The sequence below is a fragment of the Carcharhinus amblyrhynchos genome, chromosome 7 (assembly GCF_965287045.1).
Source record: "Carcharhinus amblyrhynchos chromosome 7, sCarAmb.v2.hapA, whole genome shotgun sequence".
NCBI lineage: Eukaryota > Metazoa > Chordata > Chondrichthyes > Carcharhiniformes > Carcharhinidae > Carcharhinus > Carcharhinus amblyrhynchos.
Genome location: NC_137330.1, coordinates 31,265,059 through 31,284,912, shown reverse-complemented (window position 1 = coordinate 31,284,912; position 19,854 = coordinate 31,265,059). Strand labels below are relative to the sequence as shown.

The 19,854-nt window shown below is 41.7% G+C and overlaps 1 protein-coding gene across 9 annotated transcripts in view; it reads left to right on the top strand.

Moving 5' to 3' along the window:
• Positions 1 to 19,854, top strand: part of LOC145344848 (myelin transcription factor 1-like protein) — a 445,009-nt gene that overhangs the window by 295,958 nt on the left and 129,197 nt on the right. For all 9 annotated transcript variants that reach the window (XM_080192078.1, XM_080192086.1, XM_080192085.1 and 6 more), the window contains exon 11: positions 6,343 to 6,554. In XM_080192078.1, the coding sequence (XP_080048204.1) occupies positions 6,343 to 6,554 (212 nt within the window). The remainder of the gene's footprint in view (positions 1 to 6,342; positions 6,555 to 19,854) is intronic.

Genomic DNA, 19,854 nt, shown 5'->3' with positions numbered 1-19,854 from the left:
GTAGGGCACTTCTAGACCAATCCAAGCAATTGATCAATTGTATGATAGTTTTGCTGCTGCTGCCTCTGGAATTGATCTCTTTACATACACCTTTTTAGGTAATTGTATTGTGATATTGCAACCATGTTTTTAGCGTGTAACCGTTATCTCTTGAGTGACCAAATATAAAGTCTGTTCTGACTCTGGAACAACAAGGAAACCAGTAAATCCATGAAGATAATGTTCCGCCTAGTCTCCAGAAAACAATCCTTTTCCTTTGCTTCTACATGGTTTGGTAGTTGAGAAAGTGATCACCTTTCCTGTTAATAGACACATTGGATTTTCTAGATGTTTGCATGACTTGGATGATTGTAATTGTTGACAGCCGACATTATTGGGAAGACCGCTGTGGTGTTGCAGCCTCTTGGTACTGAACATGTATAATCATGCACATGACAAAGTAGTAGACCTCTAACGTAGTAGTAATGCACAATCTGGAAAATTCCTTTGTGAAGTCGCATGCTGATGTGGGCTAACAGTTGAGTACTATTGTCACTGCTTAGCTACTTGAAGTGAGCAGTACTAACTCTGCTTTATGTCCATGTGTCAGATCCCAGGAAATGACACAATTCATTAATGTCATCCTGATGAGATGTAACTCCCTCACGCAAGTTGTGATAACTCCAATCCTGGCTGAGTGTGTAGGTGACAGTCCTTCTGTTACGACTGCTGAAATTCCCAACCCCCCCTCCTTTCTCTTCTTTTCCAGCATTTCCAAATAAATCATTCTAATGGTTTCACTGAAACTTGTTTTATTAATTCATGAAACATGGGCGTCACTAGCTGGTCAGCATTTATTGCCCATCCATTGTTCCTCAAAGGCAGTTGGGAATGAACCATATTGCTGTGGCTCTGGAGTCACATGTAGGCCAGACCAGGTGAGGACAGCAGACTACCAGATGAGTGTTTCCGACAATTGACAATGATTTTATGGTTATCACTAGATTCTTAATTCCGGAAACTTTTATTGAAATCAAATTCCGCTATCTGCCATGGCAGGATTTGAACCCAGATCCCCAGAGTTTTTGGATTAATAGTCCAGCGATAATATCACTAGGCCGTCACCTCCCATGTAGTTTTATGCTATAAAATAAATTTACTGCTGCCATGCTCCAGGTGGAGAGATATGATCCAAGGGAGTGAGAGTCGGAAGATTGTTATAACCCTGGCTTAGAAATTCCTCTTCTGGCTTCCTTGTTGTGGATATGGGACAGTACATAACTTACAGTGACACTCTGCCCAGAATCTTGGGGCTTTGGGAAGCTGTACCATTTTCAACACTCCTGTCAGGAAATAATTTCTCAACAAATGAGTGTAGGAATATCACATTATAGCTGTGTTGGTTGTGCTAGCTGACAGTCTTTCCAAAGGTCATTCAAGTTTGCAACTCAAAGATTTGCCATTAAAGTTACGCAGGCTCCACATTCACATTTACAGAATAGATAGGGAGAAATTTTTCCCACACATGAAGGGATCGTGAATGAGCGGGCACAGAGTAATTGGCAAAAGGAGCTGAAGCAATATGAGAAAAATACTTTTTGAAGCAGTGAGTGATTAAGGTCTGGAATGCAATGACTTAATGTAGATTTAGCCAAAGCATTCAAAAAGAAATTAGATTGTTATCTGAAAAGGAAGAATGTGCAGGATTACGGGGAGAAGATGTGAAAATGACACTAAGTGAGTTGCTTGTTCAGAATTCTGGTGTAGTTACGAAGACATGAATTTTCCCATCTGCCTGCCACGGGAATTGTAGCAGGTGGGGGATGGACCATGCAGAGGTCCAATGACCTTGAACGGGATTTTTCGATTTTGGGACGAGCGCAGCCAGAAAATCCCATCCAATGTGTCTCACATGGTGCAGGCCTCCTTCTGCACGGCGGCACTTCTGTATTCTGTGATCCTCCAGGATTAGGTTCTGCCGTACTTCATGCAGGTGTACACGATGTTCACAAAGGTGCAGAGTTTTATGTGCGGCGGGGTGGGGAGGGTGACAAATACTGAACTTTGGAATTTCTTGGAGACGTTATTACGTTAGGCTTGCTGTATTACTGACACTGAAAATGCTGTGAAATCAAGAAGCATGTTGCCCATCAGATGGAGTTTTGAACAGTTCAAAACAAAATGGGATGGAGATTCACTGTAATGGAGCTTGCCCCAGATTAATCTCTTGGCAGATAACTGCTTTATTCCATTATGGCCTCAGACTTTTAAGGCACCAATTGACACAATCTTGAAACACAATTCGCTCCTGGGAATTAGAGATTGTTGGGATCACCCTTATTTTTGCCCACCTTCTGCTGGCACCTTTGAATCGGTCATTAACATAATCTACATTGAAAATTGTGCTTGAGAAATTTTGTATGAGTTACATTTAGTTGCTGTTTAATGAACACATAAGAAGCAAACCAAAATTGTGCCAGATTTGTTATTAAGTTGCACAGGAATTGTTTGGGTTGTTACCATTGTGCCATTTATAAGACAATTGTTTAGAACATGCTTTAAATTTAGTTAAAATGAAAGATGTCATGTGACCTCTTCTGGAGTCGACCTGACAGTAACCCTGGATAGTTTGTTCAATATCAATGGACACTTAGGTTGATTTGCCGAAGAAAAGGTGAAAGACATTTACACTTGGAGACAAGGGGGCTCAGAGTCTCCTCATTGTAAACTGCTTTCACGTGTCCCAGAAAGGTGTTGCAGGTACTTGGTTATAAACTGTTATGCTGTAAATTATCCATTTTGTTATAAAATGATAGGGAATTGGAATGAGCAGGACCCCATCCTGAATGTTCTTTGTGCAATGCATTGTCAGCTCAGATGGTCAATGATTGGCAAAATGCAAAGATTGTAAAAGCACTAGTTGAAGTCATAGAAACGTAATATTTCAAAATGTCACTTGTAAGTGTGATCTAAATCTAAGCTTGATCGATCATAAATTCTTAATATTTTAATAAATATTTATCTAAATAGAACTTGTAATTGTCAAAGTTTGAACTCGTAACACCATTGGACTCTGCTTATTGTTTACCCTATTTAAAATAACAAATTGATGACAGTAAAGATTGTGCAAATAAGAAGCAGTACGGGTATTTTAAGAATTGAACTTTGCTGATCAGAAGTTCTATTCTGTCAAACTTCTGACAACTACGATATTTTGTTTACAGACAAATGAAATGTATTGTAGGAGCATAAACAGCCTTCCATGGTATTTCTAATCTGAAGATTTGTTCTGGTTCAAGGAGAAGTGAGACTTTACTGGAGCTTGCCTAGAGGTCCATGACTTTGATCCTCAGAACAATATGTTCTAAATAAGTGAAGACATTTGGAACTCACAGCATTCCTTACAAGTAGCTTACTAATTGTTCTAATTGTAGCCCCCAAAATTTTGTTGCATTCCCTATATCAGTCAATAAAATTGAGGTCAACACTGAAAATTTTAGAACTTTCCATTTCTTGGTTTCATTCTGTATAGAAAGAATACAAAGCCTTTGCTTGGGAAAGTCAGTGTTATTGTGGTGATAAGAATCTCAAATTGAGATTGTTCGATTTATTGCTATGTTGACCCCAATCACCACCATTTTGAATGTGATGTGCCCGAAATGCCTAGCGAGTCCATGTTGGTAGAGGTGGTCAGCCTTTTTCCCCAGTTATTGGTGGAGCACATACCGAATGGGTTCTGCCTTCATGCGCATTGATGTTCCAATCAAGAAACGCCAGGAAGGAATTGGGATTTTCTTTTGTGGGGGGCTGTTTGTAGATCACTTTAAAAAAAAACCATTACCCCACCATGGCCTTATTTCCTCTCCCTCACCCATTTGCCAACATCTCAGGCAATGGATATTCCAAAGATTAAAGCCTGATGATCTACACATTTAACGCAGAGGAGGAGGTGCAGAGGAGATTCACCAGGATGTTGCCTGGGATGGAAGTGATAAATTATAAGGAGAGATTGGGTAGGCTTGGGTTGTTTTCTCTGGAGCAGCAAAGACTTGATAGAGGTGTTCAAGCTTATGAGGGGCATTGGCAGGGTGGATAGGGAGCAGTTGTTCCCCTTAGTCGATGGGTCAGTTATGAGGGGACACAAGTTAAAAGTGAGAGGTGTGAGGTTTAGGGGGGATTTGAGGAAAAACCTTTTTACTCAGAGGGTGGTGACGGTCTGGAATAGACTACCTGGGAAGGTGGTGGAGATGGGATGCCTCACATCCTTTAAAAAGTATCTGGATGAGTACTTGGCCCGCCATAACAGTCAAGGCTATGGGCTAAGTGCTGGCATCTGGGATTAGATAGGCAGATCAAGGTCTTTCATGCATCAGTGCAGACTCGATGGGCTGAAGGGCCTCTTCTGCACTGTGGGATTCTGTGATACATCAGCAGCTCACCTGTCAAATGAGAGTAGGGGGCCACAAAATTGCAGAAAGCCCTTGACTGTCAGAATAGCTGCTCATAAGTCAGAATCGAGAACTGAATTCTACTATGAAACAATATTACAATAGCTATATTGCAAGAGTACGAGGCACTGGATATTGCATTGGATTGGATATTTGTCTTTCGCCTTTAGGACCAGTGTTCAGGTTCAAAGCAGCTGGGTGAGAGTCTTCTCTATGCATTGAGCATTTAGTGCCTCTTGATAAACCAGTCTCTAGTGCCTAATGAGGATGAGGCCAGAGCACAGACATGGCTTTAGCTGGTACTAAATTTACAAGCTCAATTAGGATTTTCGATGAAGGAAAATATCACACTGGTGCAATGCGAGTTGATCTTCTTAAACTGGAGCCAAACTGCAGAAGATCAAAGGAATCATCACATCACTCTATGGCTGAGTTCTCCAACCTCATCCACAGTTGGGATTCTCCGGTCTCGCTGCTGCGAATGGAGATTTGGCTGAGCGCCAAATTCTCCGTTCTCGGTGGCAGCCTCGGCAGGGCGTACGAGACCGGAGAGTACTGGCCGATGTCTGTTGTGTGATGCTGATATTGGGCACCCAAGATTATGAGGGATATGAACAGAATGGATAAGGAATAGTTATTTCCCTTAGTTGAAGAGTTAGTCACAAGAGGACATAGGTTCAAGTTGAGGGACAGGAGGTTTAGGGAGAATGTGAGGGAAAGCTTTTTTACCCAGGGGTGGTGATGGTCTGGAATGCACTGCCTGGGAGGATGGTAGAGGTGGATTACCTCACATCCTTTAAAAAATATCTGGATGAGCACTTGGCACATCATAACATTCAGGGCTATGGGCCAAGTGCTGGCAGCTGGGATTAACTAGGAGTTCAGGTGTTTCTAATGTGTCTAATATTTCGATGGGCTGTAGGGTCTATTCTGCACTGCATGATTCTATGATAATGTCCCATTTTGCAAAAATAAAATTTACCCATTTTGATGAGCACTAAATTCACACCAAAAATGTTATTTAAACTCTGGTTTTAATTTTTATGCTTGTTTGAAAAAAAGTGTGCATTTTATTCTAACAGCAGCATTTGTGAAAGAAAACAGGGTACTGTTTTTTTTTTAAATTTTTTCCCCTATTATTTCTCAACACATTATAATAATTATGTCTGAGTGTCAACAACCCTTGGGTATCTGATTCATTTCTCATACCTGATCTGTGATAGTGAATGTCGACGGGATGTTTGCTGATAATGATCACTATTGAACTCAACCAAGACCTAGATATAAGAAACTTCTGTGTGGGGCAAGGATCGGGAGTGAGAAACATGGTAAATTTCAGTCCTCCCTAATTCTGGAGCATTGTGGTTAAGCCTTGCACCTCAATGCCACCCTGATGAGCCTCGCCAATTTGGCCTGTATAACTTAAGAGTTTGACAAAGCAGTGAGATTATGGGCTGTGCCATTAAACAGTCTGTTTCTGATAACAGTTTTCACCGTTAAAAATATATCAATGACTTGGAGATCTTTTCCATTATTCAATTTATTTCTGTTGGAATAATGCTTTCTATTGAAAAGTGCGTAAAATCATAATTGCAGGCTCAATTCTTGCAATAATTATAAATTGTTTAAATACTTGAGAAGTATGAAGACCATAGAGTGAATTTTCTGCTCCAGTGTTCCCAGTGCAAAAGCCCACCTAACAAGAAGATTAATTATGGGCAGAATATCATCGGCTCCAGATGTGCAATTTCTCAACATATGCTGCCACTGGGGTTCGCTTCACACTGGCAACGCTGAAATGGAAAACTTTCCCTTATAATTTGCACTGTAAATGTCTTGTGATCAAAGTGTAAACTCTTCAGCGACTGTATAAGAATCACAGATCCTAGTAATTTACATATCTCTTTCATTTTAGGCCTATGTGTTTTGTTAAGCAGCTCGAGATCCCACAGTATGGCTACAGGCACAGCGTTTCAACCACCACACCTCGATCTAACCTGGCAAAAGAACTGGAGAAATATTCTAAGACCACATTTGAATATAACAATTACGACAACCAAGCTTTTGGAAAACGAGCTATTGCTCCCAAAGTCCAGGCTAGGGATGCATCTCCCAAAGGGTATGACGGTAAGAAAAGTAATGTTTTTTAATATCATGGAGGAGCAATAATGTATGTCAAAGGAAAGTTGTTTTGAAGAAATAAAACAAAACAATCTTTGTCTTCGCAATTTATGTTGGACTCGGTTTATGAGCGTTGCTGACAGCTTTTCCAGAAACAATGGCTGGGATTTTAGAGGGCCCCAGGGAGCAAGACTGGAGGCAGTGAGGGGAGGAAAAGCCATTAAATTGGGTGGCATGGCAGAGGGGTGCCTTGTCCTTCACACCTTTTGTTGCTGCTGAGATTAGTTGCAAGTAGCAAAATAGAGGCCCTTTAAGTGGCCAATTAATGGTCATTTAAGGGTCTCTTGCCTCTGCTGCCATATTTTATTAGTGGTCACCCAGCAGGCTCAGGAGGATTGTGGGGATGTCTCCTGGTTGTGGATCCAGTAGCCTATAGAGGGTCCCTCCCCACGTCCTGACTTTAGCAAGTAACACATTTGCTGGAAGACCAAAGGACAATAGATCACACACCTTCATCACCTCACCAGGGCCTGCATGATTAGCCCTAGTAATCCCCAACCCCACTTACAAAGAACAGCACAGCACAGGAAACCTTCACTCTGGACCTCTACCATGACAATTCTGTTGCAGTCCCAGCAGTGGCCACCACTTCTGATGGTGCTGTTGGGACTGACGAGTAGCTGGCCTTATTATTGGCCAGCAGAAATTAAAAGACAGACGTCATCTCCAAGAGGAAAGGAAGCCACAGCTGCAAGTCATTAATTGTTTGCTCACTGTAAAATCTGCTCAAGTTTTTCTTGGCCAGTGGAAGAATTTGTTGTACCTGACTTTCTGCCCAGTGGACAAGACCACTGATGTAAAATCACAACCTATATCTAGCTATGAATGTAATAACACCTTCAGGATCTTTGAAGCAAAATGGCAGTCAAAAATTGTAGGTACTGTTTAAAAAATTAAATGAGAAAATGCGATGTTACTTTTTTTTGTATGGAAAATGGGTGCAATGAGATCAAAAGTGAAAGGTCAAGTGCTATATCACAATACTGGTAGAAAAATGTCTGCGGCCATATTGGACGAGGTAATATAGGGGTGATTTGCCAACTGTCAGAACAAATGTTAGACCTTTGGACTATGCCAAAAACGGGCTTAACTCATGTTTTAGGACCCAAATGGAAACAGGTTACTCTGAACCCAGCTTGAGATTACCAAATCTATAAACAGAATAACCAGGACTCTTTTAGGGTCCTGCCACCAAAGAAGTATGATTTTTCATAATCTACCGAGCTGACTCTCGAGTCAGTTGAGGATCTTCACTTTAAAACCGTAGCCTGCTGCCCCCTCCCCCCACCTCCTCCACCCCCATCCCTCTCCTCCTCAACCACTTGCTCCTTCCCTGGCCACACTCACATGATGTGGAGATACTGCACCTGATAAGAACATAACATAAGAACATAAGAAATAGGAGCAGGAGTAGGCCATCCAGCCCTTCGAGCCTGCCCCGCCATTCAATAAGATCATGGCTGATCTGTCGCTGCTCAGTTCCACTTTCCCGCCCTCTCCCCATAACCCTTAATCCCCTCTCCTATCAAAAACCCATCAACCCGCGTCTTAAAAATATTTAGCGAGGCAGCCTCCACCACTTCAACGGGCAGAGAATACCTGATACTGTAAACTCGCTGCTAATAAACAAATAAAGAAGTTGGAACAATCTATTATGGTCCTGCCAACTGCCTGTTTGAGCACAATACTTTTACCCTGAATTGTGCGTGATCCAACTTTATATTTCTTCTGCAAGCCAGAGTACTGAAGAAAAGCAATAATCATGTGGGAAAGTGAAACAATTAAAAATATGAAGGAATGCTTGTGTATATGTCATATTTGGAAAACTTTTTTTGTGGTTGTATTGTTATGTGTTACATTAAGATGTAAATGGAGGTGATATCACTGAAGTGTGACACTTAATGGTTTTCTTTCTGGAGGATTGTATTATCCCGGGGACACCTGATCAAATTTGACAGCCAAAAAAATGCAAGAGGGTGAAAGTAAAATGGATTTGTTGACAGTTTTAGTTTAGCCTGAAGGAACAATACTTCATAGTACAAAGTGCCAAAATATGAAACTCTTATCACTGAAGCATGAGTCAAACCCAATGTAGAATCTTTTTCTAACACGTGGTCAAGATTAAATTGGGAGAACAATCAGGTTGGTATTTGTTGTGACTGCTGATTACACGTGTGGATTAAGTCTGATTCATTCTGATGAGAGATTTGCGTTGGAATTGCTCTGTTTCTTGAATAAATGGTCACTTGCAATGGAAACAAAAGAAGATGGCAAAGAAAACGAAGGTCAGGATCGATTAGGTGGGGCAGGCTGAAGAAAGGCATATGCAAGGGTAAATTAGAAATGGGTAGCAGAGATTTAGAAGATCACTAGCTGAGGGCAGTATTGTTTGGATAGAGCTCAGTGCGTTCAGGTCCAATTGTAGACTTTTGTCTGTTATTTTGGGTCTTGTATAGCCTCAGTGATGTCATGTGGACTTAGAGCATTGCCTAGTCACCCTCTGTTTATGCCTATAACACTGAAGGGCAATCTCCAGTTTTTTTTAATTCATTTGTGGGACATGGGTGTCGTTGGCTGGCCAGCATTTATTACCTTTGAGAAAGTGTTGGTGAGCTGCCTTCTTGAATCGCTGCAATCCATGTGCTGTAGATTGACCCACAATGCCATTAGGGAGGGAATTTCAGAATTTTGACCCAGCAACTGCAAAGGAACGGCGATATATTTCCAAATCAGGCTGGTGACTGGCTTGGAGGGAAACTTGCAGGTGGTGATGTTGCCCAGGTATCTAGAACTATAGAACCATAGAACTCCTACAGTACAGAAAGAGGCAATTCGGTCCATCGAGTCTGCACTGACCACAATCCCACCCAGACCCTAGCCCCCTATTCCTATATATTTACCCACTAATCCCTCTAACTTACACATCTCAGGACACTAAGGGCAATTTTTAGCATGGCCAATCAACCTAATCCGCACATCTTTGGACTGTGGGAGAAAACCGGAGCACCCGGTAGAAACCCCTGCAGATACGAGGAGAATGTGCAAGCTCCGCGCAGACAGTGACCCAAGGCAGGGATCGAACCCAGGTCTCTGGAGCTGTGAAGCAACAGTGCTGCACTGTGCTACCGTGCCACCCGTCTGCTGCCCTTGTCATTCTAGACGGAAGTGGTAGTGGGTTTGGAAGGTGCTATCTCAGTATCATTGGTGAATTGCTGCATTGTATCTTGCAGATAGTACACACTGCTGCTGCCGAGCATCGGTGATGGAGGGATTGAATGTTTGCGATTGTGAGATTACATGGATCCTCAAATAAGAATACAGTGGAAAACTTTCCTTGTCAGTCGAATAACAGCAGTATATTAGGAATATCTCACCATCGGGATTTCCAAATCTGGCTGAAACATTAGGTGAAATTAATAATAAGCAAATTTGTGCCGCTTGCTTCTGCATAAATTTACAGTAAATTTCCAAAGTCATGAACTCTGGGTTGAATCAGCAAAATAAATTTGGAAGGAGCAAATTACATATTTGAATGTATTTGAAATATTGAACATGACTGTCTTTTAGAAAAAAAAATCCTATGCTAAAAACAGCAGTCGTGCGTCACTAGTTCCACTCTCAGTCCCTCCTCCCTGACTCATCTTCATTCAGGCATCTCTGTGTGATCTAGACGACTGATGGTGTGCTCTGCATTGATGCTGTCTGTCGCTACGGAGAGAAGATTAAGCATACCCTATGCCAAATGGAGAAAGCTGCCACGTGTCACACCAGAACCGCAGTGTGCCAACATTGATGTTTCCAGGCTTTTGACAGATTTAACCCTCATTTTGGAATTCATCCTTCAGCACAAGGGAAGGGGGAGATGACAACAAAATCAAAAGGCTGAATTAAAGTTATTAGAGGATGCAGTTCACAAAGTAACCAAACGTCCCCAGGAAGACAGTACACTTTAGTATACTTTCTTTTCATATGGTAATTTACATTTTTAGTCAAAAGCTGGCATTTCTCATTTTGTGAATTTTAAAGGATACCAAACAACTGTCTAGTATCTTTTATGTTTATTGATGCAACAATGGGAAAAATTCATTACAAAATATAAACATAAATTTTTGGGGTTGCCAGCGTTCTGGACCAGTGCTTTCTGCTATCTCCATTTGAGTGATCTAGGAAATTTGCCCAAGTTGATGTGGGCAGCTTGCAAATGAAGTATAACACAGATATCGAGCAAAGGTAGAAAGGCCTGAATTGGCACATAAACAACCTACATCAAATGAGCCAGTAGGTTTATCCAGGACAAGTTGAGGGACAAGAGGGTCATGGACTCTCCGATACTAAGGGGACTGGAAAAGTAATTCAAATACACAACAACACACAGCATCTGTATATTTCTGGCATTACACTGTTTTCTGACACATGTCCTCATTATAGATGGCGATCTGAGAGTCACATATGTACAATCAATAGGGCTCTAGACAGTTGTAGAGCCTGCCATTTAATTGAAATCATAGTTGGCTTGCTGTTGCTCCTGCTGTGACCCAGGAATCCAGATACTGAGATGTACTCGCCTGAGTGCATCTGTCACCTAAGACATGCATTTTGACATGGATGGCTAACTGACTGAGTTTCCCTGCACGACATGCTTATTAAAACTATACCTCCTGATGACTTGGGCACCTGTCCAATCCTGAAACATTATGATGGTAAATACCAACACATCTGAGAGGTGGGGGGTGGGAGGGTGGGCGGGAGATCTTGCTGACATTTCTCGATACTTTTAGGTGAGATTAAGGAAAAAAGTGTTGTTTTTAATTTGGAAAATTAATAAATCTCAGTACAGTGAGGTATTGATTCCTGCTAAGTTGCTGAAGCTATGCCTGAAAAAATTTCTACATTGCAATTCACTTATCAACAAGATTTAGTAAATTTCAGATAAAAAAATGAGTTTTCATACATTAGTTTCAATTTGAATCCTTACTATTTATACAGATCCAAATGTCTGCAGTTGTAACATGAGGGTGGAATGTCAATTTGTGGAAGTTTGAATGCTTTATGAATAGACTCCAGTTGCCAGTTTAGTGGAAGTGTTTAAGTTTACTTATTAGTGTCACAAGTAGGTTTATGTTAATACTGCAAAGAAATAACAGGATGTGTAGAGTATAGGGCTAACGGTAGGACTCTTAATAGTGTGGATGAACAGAGGGATCTAGGTGTATGTGTACATAGATTCCTGAAAGTTGGGAATCAAATAGGTAGGGTTGTTAGGAAGGCATACGGTGTCTTGGCGTTTATTGGTAGGGGGATTGAATTTAGGAGCCGCAGCGTCATGTTGCAACTGTACAAAACTCTGGTGCGGCCGTACTTGGAGTATTGTGTGCAGTTCTGGTCCCCACATTATAGGAAGGATGTGGAGGCTTTGGAGAGAGTGCAGAGGAGGTTTACCAGGATGTTGCCTGGTATGGAGGGGAGGTCCTATGAGGAGAGACTGAGGGATTTGAGGTTGTTTTCGTTAGAAAGAAGGCAGCTACAAGGGGACCTTATTGAAACATATAAGATGATTAGCGGTTTAGATAGGGTGGACAGTGATAGCCTTTTTCCTCGGATGGAGAAAGCTAGCACGAGGGGGCATAGCTTTAAATTAAGGGGTGGTAGTTATAGGATGGATGTCAGGGGTAGGTTCTTTACCCAGAGGGTGGTGGGGGATTGGAATGCCCTGCCTGCTGCAGTTGTAAATGCGCCTAGCTTGGGGGCGTTTAAGAGATCCGTGGATAGGTTTATGGATGGAAAGGGTTTGGTTTAGGTTAGAGGGTCATTATTTTTTAACTGGTCGGCGCAACATCGTGGGCCGAAGGGCCTGTTCTGCGCTGTAATGTTCTATGTTCTATGTTCTAAACTACTGTGAAAATCCCCTTGCCTCCACACTCCAGTGCCTGTTCAGGTACACTGAGGGAGAATTTAGCATGGCCAATACACCTAACCAACATAGCTTTTGGACTGTGGGGGGAAATCAAAGCACCTGAAGAAAACCCATGCAGACACAGGGAGAACATGCAAACTCCGCACAAACAGTGACCCAAGCCGGGAATCGAACCCAGGTCCCTGGTGCTGTGAGGCAGTAGTGCTAACCACTGTGCCACCGTACCAAAGAGCTGAAGATTTTCCTCTAACTGATATTCTTTTAATAGTACAGGACTAGAAAGACAGCTTTTAGTTTAGCTGTGTATGATGTTAAATCAGATTACTAATTACAGGCAAGAACCAGGAAAAATAAAATCGGAAACTTCAAACACAGAGCTGTCAAACTAAGAGAAGCTTTGTAAATCTGCACAGAAATGCTGCACACAAGAAAAAGCAACATAGGGAATACTAGTGTTCATTAATAATGCAATTAATTTTTTGGCTATACTTGTAGGGGAGTTTGAATCAGAAATTAAAATATAACAGTTGTGTGAAAAGTGGTGCAATATTGCATTGTTGAAGCATATTAATGTGGTGTTCAGCAATGTAAGAGAAAGCAATACATTTTTGTGTGCAAGAAAAAATTAAAAGAAATTAGCATGGATCGGGTAAATGGAAGAATTGAATTTTCTTCCTTGGCTAATGAACAATTGGGAATAGATGTGTTGTTTTAAATGATCAATGTGATTTTTGAGAGAAATGTTCCAGTAGGAAGGGCTGAGATAGTATTGTCAACCAAGATTCTTGTTCCACTTAATTGATAGACACAATAAACTTGATTTAAATCAAACCACATCTTTATTAGGAAAATGTAAAAAACAAATTTAAATACTTATGACTGCGACAAGACTTCTTTTTAACTGTATTTCAAGTCAATGCTTCTATTTCCCTATAAATCTACTATAGTAAGTTTGGAAACATAGATCTTAACTACTATATTTATCTATAGACTGTAGGGGTGTCTCTACCCACTTGTGCTGTTCAGGCATGGAGAGGGATCAGACTTCTTCAAGCTTAAAGCTTGAGATTCCTTTTCATTCTTGCTTCTGCTCTTCTCTTTGCATTCTGTTCTTCAAAACTCCAATATTTATCCTCTGAGTTTGGCTGAAACACATAACACTGACCATAGGCATATCATTTGAATTGGGTTATTACAGTTGCCCGACCTTAGGGCAGTGTCCTCAGCCTTTGTTAGAACTCAAAACCAGTCTTCTGACTCCATTTCATATCTGGTTTCTGTCCATTTGATTTATTAGAATAAATTTAATACCCATCGTAAGACATTTGCTGCAAGTGAACAGAACAGTCCACATACTTCTGTTCTCATTTTATTAAGTTTTTCACTGTTCTCTACTTTTTTTTTAAATTGCCTTTCCTTATTTTTCCTTCCCCCTCATCCTTACCTTGCCTTTTTATGACAATCAACAATGGTTTCATGGTCATCATTAGACTTTTAATTCCAGATTTTTACTGAATTCACATTTCACCATTTGCTGTGGTGGGATTTGAACCTGGGGCCCTGGGTCTCCGAATTATTAGTCCACTGACAATACCACTGTGCCACTGCCTCCCTGCCTTTTCTCCCCCTTTGTTTCCCCTCCCCCCTTTTCTCAATTTTACCTCTCTCCCACCTATTTCCCCGCTTCCCCTACATCTTCATCTGTCACAGCTTACCCTCTGATTTCAGCTTCTCTGCCGTTTGGCCATTCACGCCCTTTATTCTCTCTATGGACTGCCATTAGCACCCCTGTTTTTGTGGCTATGACTCATCTTTCATTCCCTCACCCTGCAGTATAAATATCTCCAACTTTCTTTGCCTTTTAGCTTTGACAAACGGTCATCTGGACTCGAAACATCAGCTCTTTTCCGACCTTACAGATGCTGCCAGACCTGCTGAGTTTTTCCAGCATTTTCTCTTTTGAGTCCACATAGTCAGCCTGGAGTTAAAACCTTTTGTCCTGAAGTTATCCATATTTCCCATCAGGCCATAGCAGTATCCTTTCTTTGCTTGGCCATTTTGTATTAGACTGCACTTTGCCAGATACACTACTAAACTGAAATTAGTAATTAATGTTTGTTATACTGAAAGAGTGGACTATCATGTTAAATGCACATTCCACCTTTCCATCTCATTTATTCCAGTTTAGGTGTTTAGAGTTCCAATGAGGATATGCCATTTGGCTGTAAAGTTGATGGTTAGAATAGTTAAAACCAGGGCAGTGACAAGAGCATTTAAAATACGTGGGGGGATTTTTCACTCCTGTTTTCGGGGACAGGATGTCAGAGGGAAAGTCAAGCAGGAGACCTGAAATACCTTTCACACAGGTAGGCTTTCCCCACTTGATTGTCCCCACAGCCTGCCAATGACATAATGGGAATCTAGACTTTAAAAGTCAGGATCCCCATTTGAATCCAATTAACTATGAACATCAGGACATTATGCCTGATAGTGCCCCCCAGGTTGAATTGTCCATTCATGTCAGCGTGCTTCACTGAATTCACTTGACAATCAGAGCCTGCCAGAGGCCCGCAGCTGAGTACAGCCCCTGGGGGTGGGAGGGGAGGGGATTCATGACCGAGCAGCACCCTTGCTTCTGCCCAGGTACTGTCCCTTGGCATTGCCTGGGGATTCTGTGGTGATGAGTGGGAGTTGGGTGGGTGTTTCCAGTTTTACTATTTTTACATCGGTTCCCCAATCCTTTAGAAGCTGAAGTTGCAGAGCCTGCCCTGCCACAGCAAGACGCTGTGGGAGCCGTCCTTTGGATTTTTTGTTCAAAGAGTTTAAAAATAAGGCAGAAAAAGTCGGCAGTACAGCCAGGGGGCTATCCTCTGCTTTTCTGAGCTGGGTTGACACTTTGTCAAAAAATTGGTAAATTCCATCCCATATGTCTGCTGGGAACATCTCTACCTGTCTGTTCCAATTTGGGGTGAGTTTAGCAAGGAAAGATTCAGTTTGAGGCATGATAGGATAAATGGTAAGACCGGCAGACTCACTGGCTGAATGGGCTTCTTCTGCACAGTAGCAATTCTATGATTCTGTGACCATTTTGAAATATTCACTCTCTGTTTCATCCTGTGAGATAACTCTGTTTGAATTTGTTGTATGTATGTCTTCATATTACAAGTTCAGATATTCTGAAAATGTTTAATATGAAAACATAAAAGTGTGGAAATGTTCAGCAGTTTTGGTGAGAGAGAAAAGAAGTTAACTTTATCAATGTGAAGTATTCAAGTAACTCAATATACATGTCTATGTATATGCTAAGCTGAAGCTCCGTCCACCCTCTCAAAGCCCTTACAGGCTCACTCAGCACTATTTTGAGGAAGCATGGAAGACCTCTCCCCAGAGTCCAGGCCAGCATTTACCTGAAAGTTTTCACTGGAATCAAATAGACTATCCTGGGTTATATGATAGTCATTTTATAACAAAAAAATTCCAGAATTGACAGTGTGTCATTCAAAATAGTATAATAATATATCACTATGATTATAGTCATAGTCATGGATCACGTGGCCCTTCTTTAAAGTACAATGTCCCCAAATGTACTTGGCAAGTTTTAGATAATGTGTGTGATTTGGAGGTAATTGCATGGTAAAGGGAAAATAAAAGAACCAATTCAATGCTTGCTTTTTTTTTTCAGAGCTATAATTGCATACAAGGAGAGGGGAAAAAGCAGAAAGAACCATAGATGCACTCAATGATAGACACGTATTTTGAGTTACTTGAATCTGGAGGGTAGAAGTAGGTCATTCGGCCCATTTGTTCTGTGCCGTTAATGTTCCACATGAGTTGCTTCTTGCTTGCTTTTTATCTAACGTTATCAGTATATCCTTGCATTTCTTTCTCCATTGTATGTTGATCGAGCTTCATTTTAAATTCAACTGCGCTTTCTGCTTCAACTATCCTAGGTGGGAGCAAGTTCCACATTCTTGCCATTCATTGGGTACAGACGTTTCTCCTGAATTACCATTTGGATTTGTTTGTGACTGTTGTATATTTGTGGCCTCTAGCTTTTGTATAGCCTGCAAGTGGATTCATCACCTCTGCCTCTACCCTATCAAACCTCATTGTTATTTTTAAAAACCTTGTCAAGTCACCTCTCGGCCTTCCTTATTCCCAGAAAAAGGAGCTTCAGCCACTTCAGATTTTCCTGATAGTTACGACCTCTCTGTTCCAGTATGGATAGCGAGAACCACCAAATGCTCAGGGTTAGAGAAAGAGAGTGAAGCATTCCTTAACACACATGGGCAGAGGAGAAGGTCACAAATATGGCACAGATAAACAGAAAGAGAACTTGGAAGAGCTGCACATAGAGGCAGAAAGATGGAAATACAATGAGAGACAACTAGTGATACAGCAATCTTTGAGGCACTCAGAGAACAGCAAAGTTAAAATTTATTCATTAGCCACAAGTATGCTTATATTACAGTCCCTGTGAAAATCCCCTAGTTGCCACACTCTGATGCCTGTTCGGGTACACTGAAGGAGAATTTTGCATGTCCAATTCACCTACCAGCATGTCTTTCAGACTATGGGGGGAAACCAGAGCACCCAGAGGAAACCCACCCTGACACAGGGTGAACGTGTAGCCTCCACACAGACAGTGACCTGAGCTGGGAATTGAACCCGGGTCCCTGGAACTGTGAAGCAGCAGTGCTAACCGCTGTGCCGCCCCCAGGCATGCAGGTGTAGGGATGCATAATGACAGAGTAAGAGAGAAATTTGGGGCAGAAGCTTTTGGAGACAATCTTGGCTGCTGAATGGAGAATAAGCTATAGTACCGTGACGTCTCTTTCTGGGAACTCTGTCATTTAGATCATTAACGGAGGGATAGTGAACCTTTCTCCAGATCAAGAATGCTGGGGATGGAAGTCCTCCCAACGAGAGCAACCAGCCCTCCCCATTTGCAGCTGTGCATGAACTAGCTTGAGCCTGCAGCCCACACTGCAATTCCTCCCAGTTGCTTTTTTGCAGAAGAAGGTCAGGATAATGGTGGAGGGTGGAGAAGATCAGGGTGTGGAGAGAATGGGGGGACAGTCAGTGGCATGGGGTGGGTGGAATTAAAATGATTCAGGTTTAAAGTAGGGGGAATGGGAGGAAGGAAATGAATCAAATTGGAAGACAGGCCACATTCTTCCCCTTTTCCTCCCCATTCCCTGTTGGAACCAAATCTCATTCTTTCACGCTGCTTTCTAGATCTTATTTGTTCTTGGACTGCAGGCATTGCTGGCAAGGCCATCACATATTGCCCATCCCCACTTGCCCATGAGAATGTGGTGCCCATGTGAACAGCAACAGTCCATGTATGTAAGTACTTACATAGTGCTATTGGAGAGCGAGATCTAGGATTTCCACCCAACAACAGAGAAGGATAGTGATATTACTCCCAAATCAAGAGGGGAACATAGAGGTGGTGGAGCTTCCATGGATCTGCTATCCTCGTTCTCTGAGGTGGTAGAAGTTGTGAGTTTGGAAGTGTTGTTGATGTAAGCTTAGTGAGGTGCTGCATCATAAAAGACTGCACCACATTGTCTCTCTCCTAAACCGCCTCTCCCTTTCTTTCTTACACTGGCCATGCCCCAGTCATGGATCGTGCTCCTGACCATGGATGATGTGATGTGATTTCTCAGAAAATCCAGAAAGTGTGGCAAGTGCCAGCGCTGGACTGAACAAAATCCAGAAGTCACAGTTCTTCATTTCATATTGTAAAAAGCGACATGTTACTCCCATACTTTCTATCCAATAAACTTGTTAATAATGCATGACCCCACAAAGAATGCCGTCTCAATCACAGCGCTTTCATCCAGACTGCTGAAATTGACGAGTTATTAATGAAAGTGTGGTCACTTCTCTTTTTAGTTTGACCTTTCATTTCAATTTCACCATCATGTTATCCTGCTCTCAACCACTCAATAATATCATTCTCAGTACATGCTAGAAATATGTGGTTTTGCTTGAGACGTAGATGGAAATCACTACAGCCTCACCTTCTCTCTTTAAATGAAATATGCCTCACTAAGTTCAGAAGTGTGAACACTGTGGATTCTCTGAACTCATGAGCCCCGTGTGCCCTCTGGAATCGATAGTGTGCATGCTGTCTATTTCTTTGAGATCAGTAGTGTCATACTTGTATATTCTTCAAACTTGGAAGTATAAGTGCTCCCAATCTGGGAATGTTAGCCCTGTGCTCAGAAATCAGTGGCATGATTGCTGGTTGTTCCCTAAGCTCAGGAGTATTGCAGGCTTGGGCTTGGGCGTGTGAGAGTTGAATGTTCTCTGAGCTCCCCTGTGTGAGCAGTATGTGTGCTCCTAACCTTGAAGTCTGAGCCTTCTCCAATCTCTGAAACCAGTCAGGTAACACTAATTTTGGAACCTGTCTGACAATGACTCCATCACAGTACATAATGTAACGCCTCTACTTTCTCAGAAGACTAAGAAAATTGGGCATGTCAGCTATAACTCTCATCAGCTCCTACAGATGCATCATAGAAAGCATTCGTTCTGGTTTATCACAGCTTGGTATGGCTCCTGCTCTGCCCAAGATCGCAAGGAACCACAAAAGGTCGTGAATGTAACCCAAGCTGTCATGTAAACCAGCAGCCAGCATAATTAAGGACCATATGCACCCCAGACATTCTCTCTGCCACCTTCTTACTTCGGGAAAAAGATACAAAAGTCTAAGTCACGTACCAACCGAGTCAAGAACAGCTTCTTCCCTGCTGCTGTCACACTTTTGAGTGGACTTACCTTGCATTAAATTGATCTTTCTCTATATCCTACCTACGACTGTAACACTACATTCTGCTCTCTCTCGTTTCCCTCTCTATGAACAGTATGTTTTGTCTGTACAGCACGCAAGAAACAATATTTTCCCTAAAAGATAAAAAAGGAACAATATTTTTCACTGTATGTTAATATATGTAACAATATTAAGTCAAATCAAATCAAATCAGAATAATGTAGAGACCTAAAGGCACACAAATAGGAAATGTAAGAAGCAGGATAGGGCTAATTAGGGCTAGAAATTGAGTTTACGCATAGAAGTAGACAACATGGCTGTTGTGCTAAAGGAGTACGTTGTATGTCTTACCAAAGAAGATGCTGCTAAAGTTGTTATGAAAGAACAGGTAATTGTGCTATTGGTTGAGCTAAAAATTGACATTAGAAAGCTGATTCTACTTAAAGTTGTTAAGTTTCCAGGGCCAAATGGGATTCAGCTGAGGATGCTGAGGGAAGTAAGGCTGAAATGCAGAGGCACTGCCCATTATCTATCAATTCTCTCTTAATACA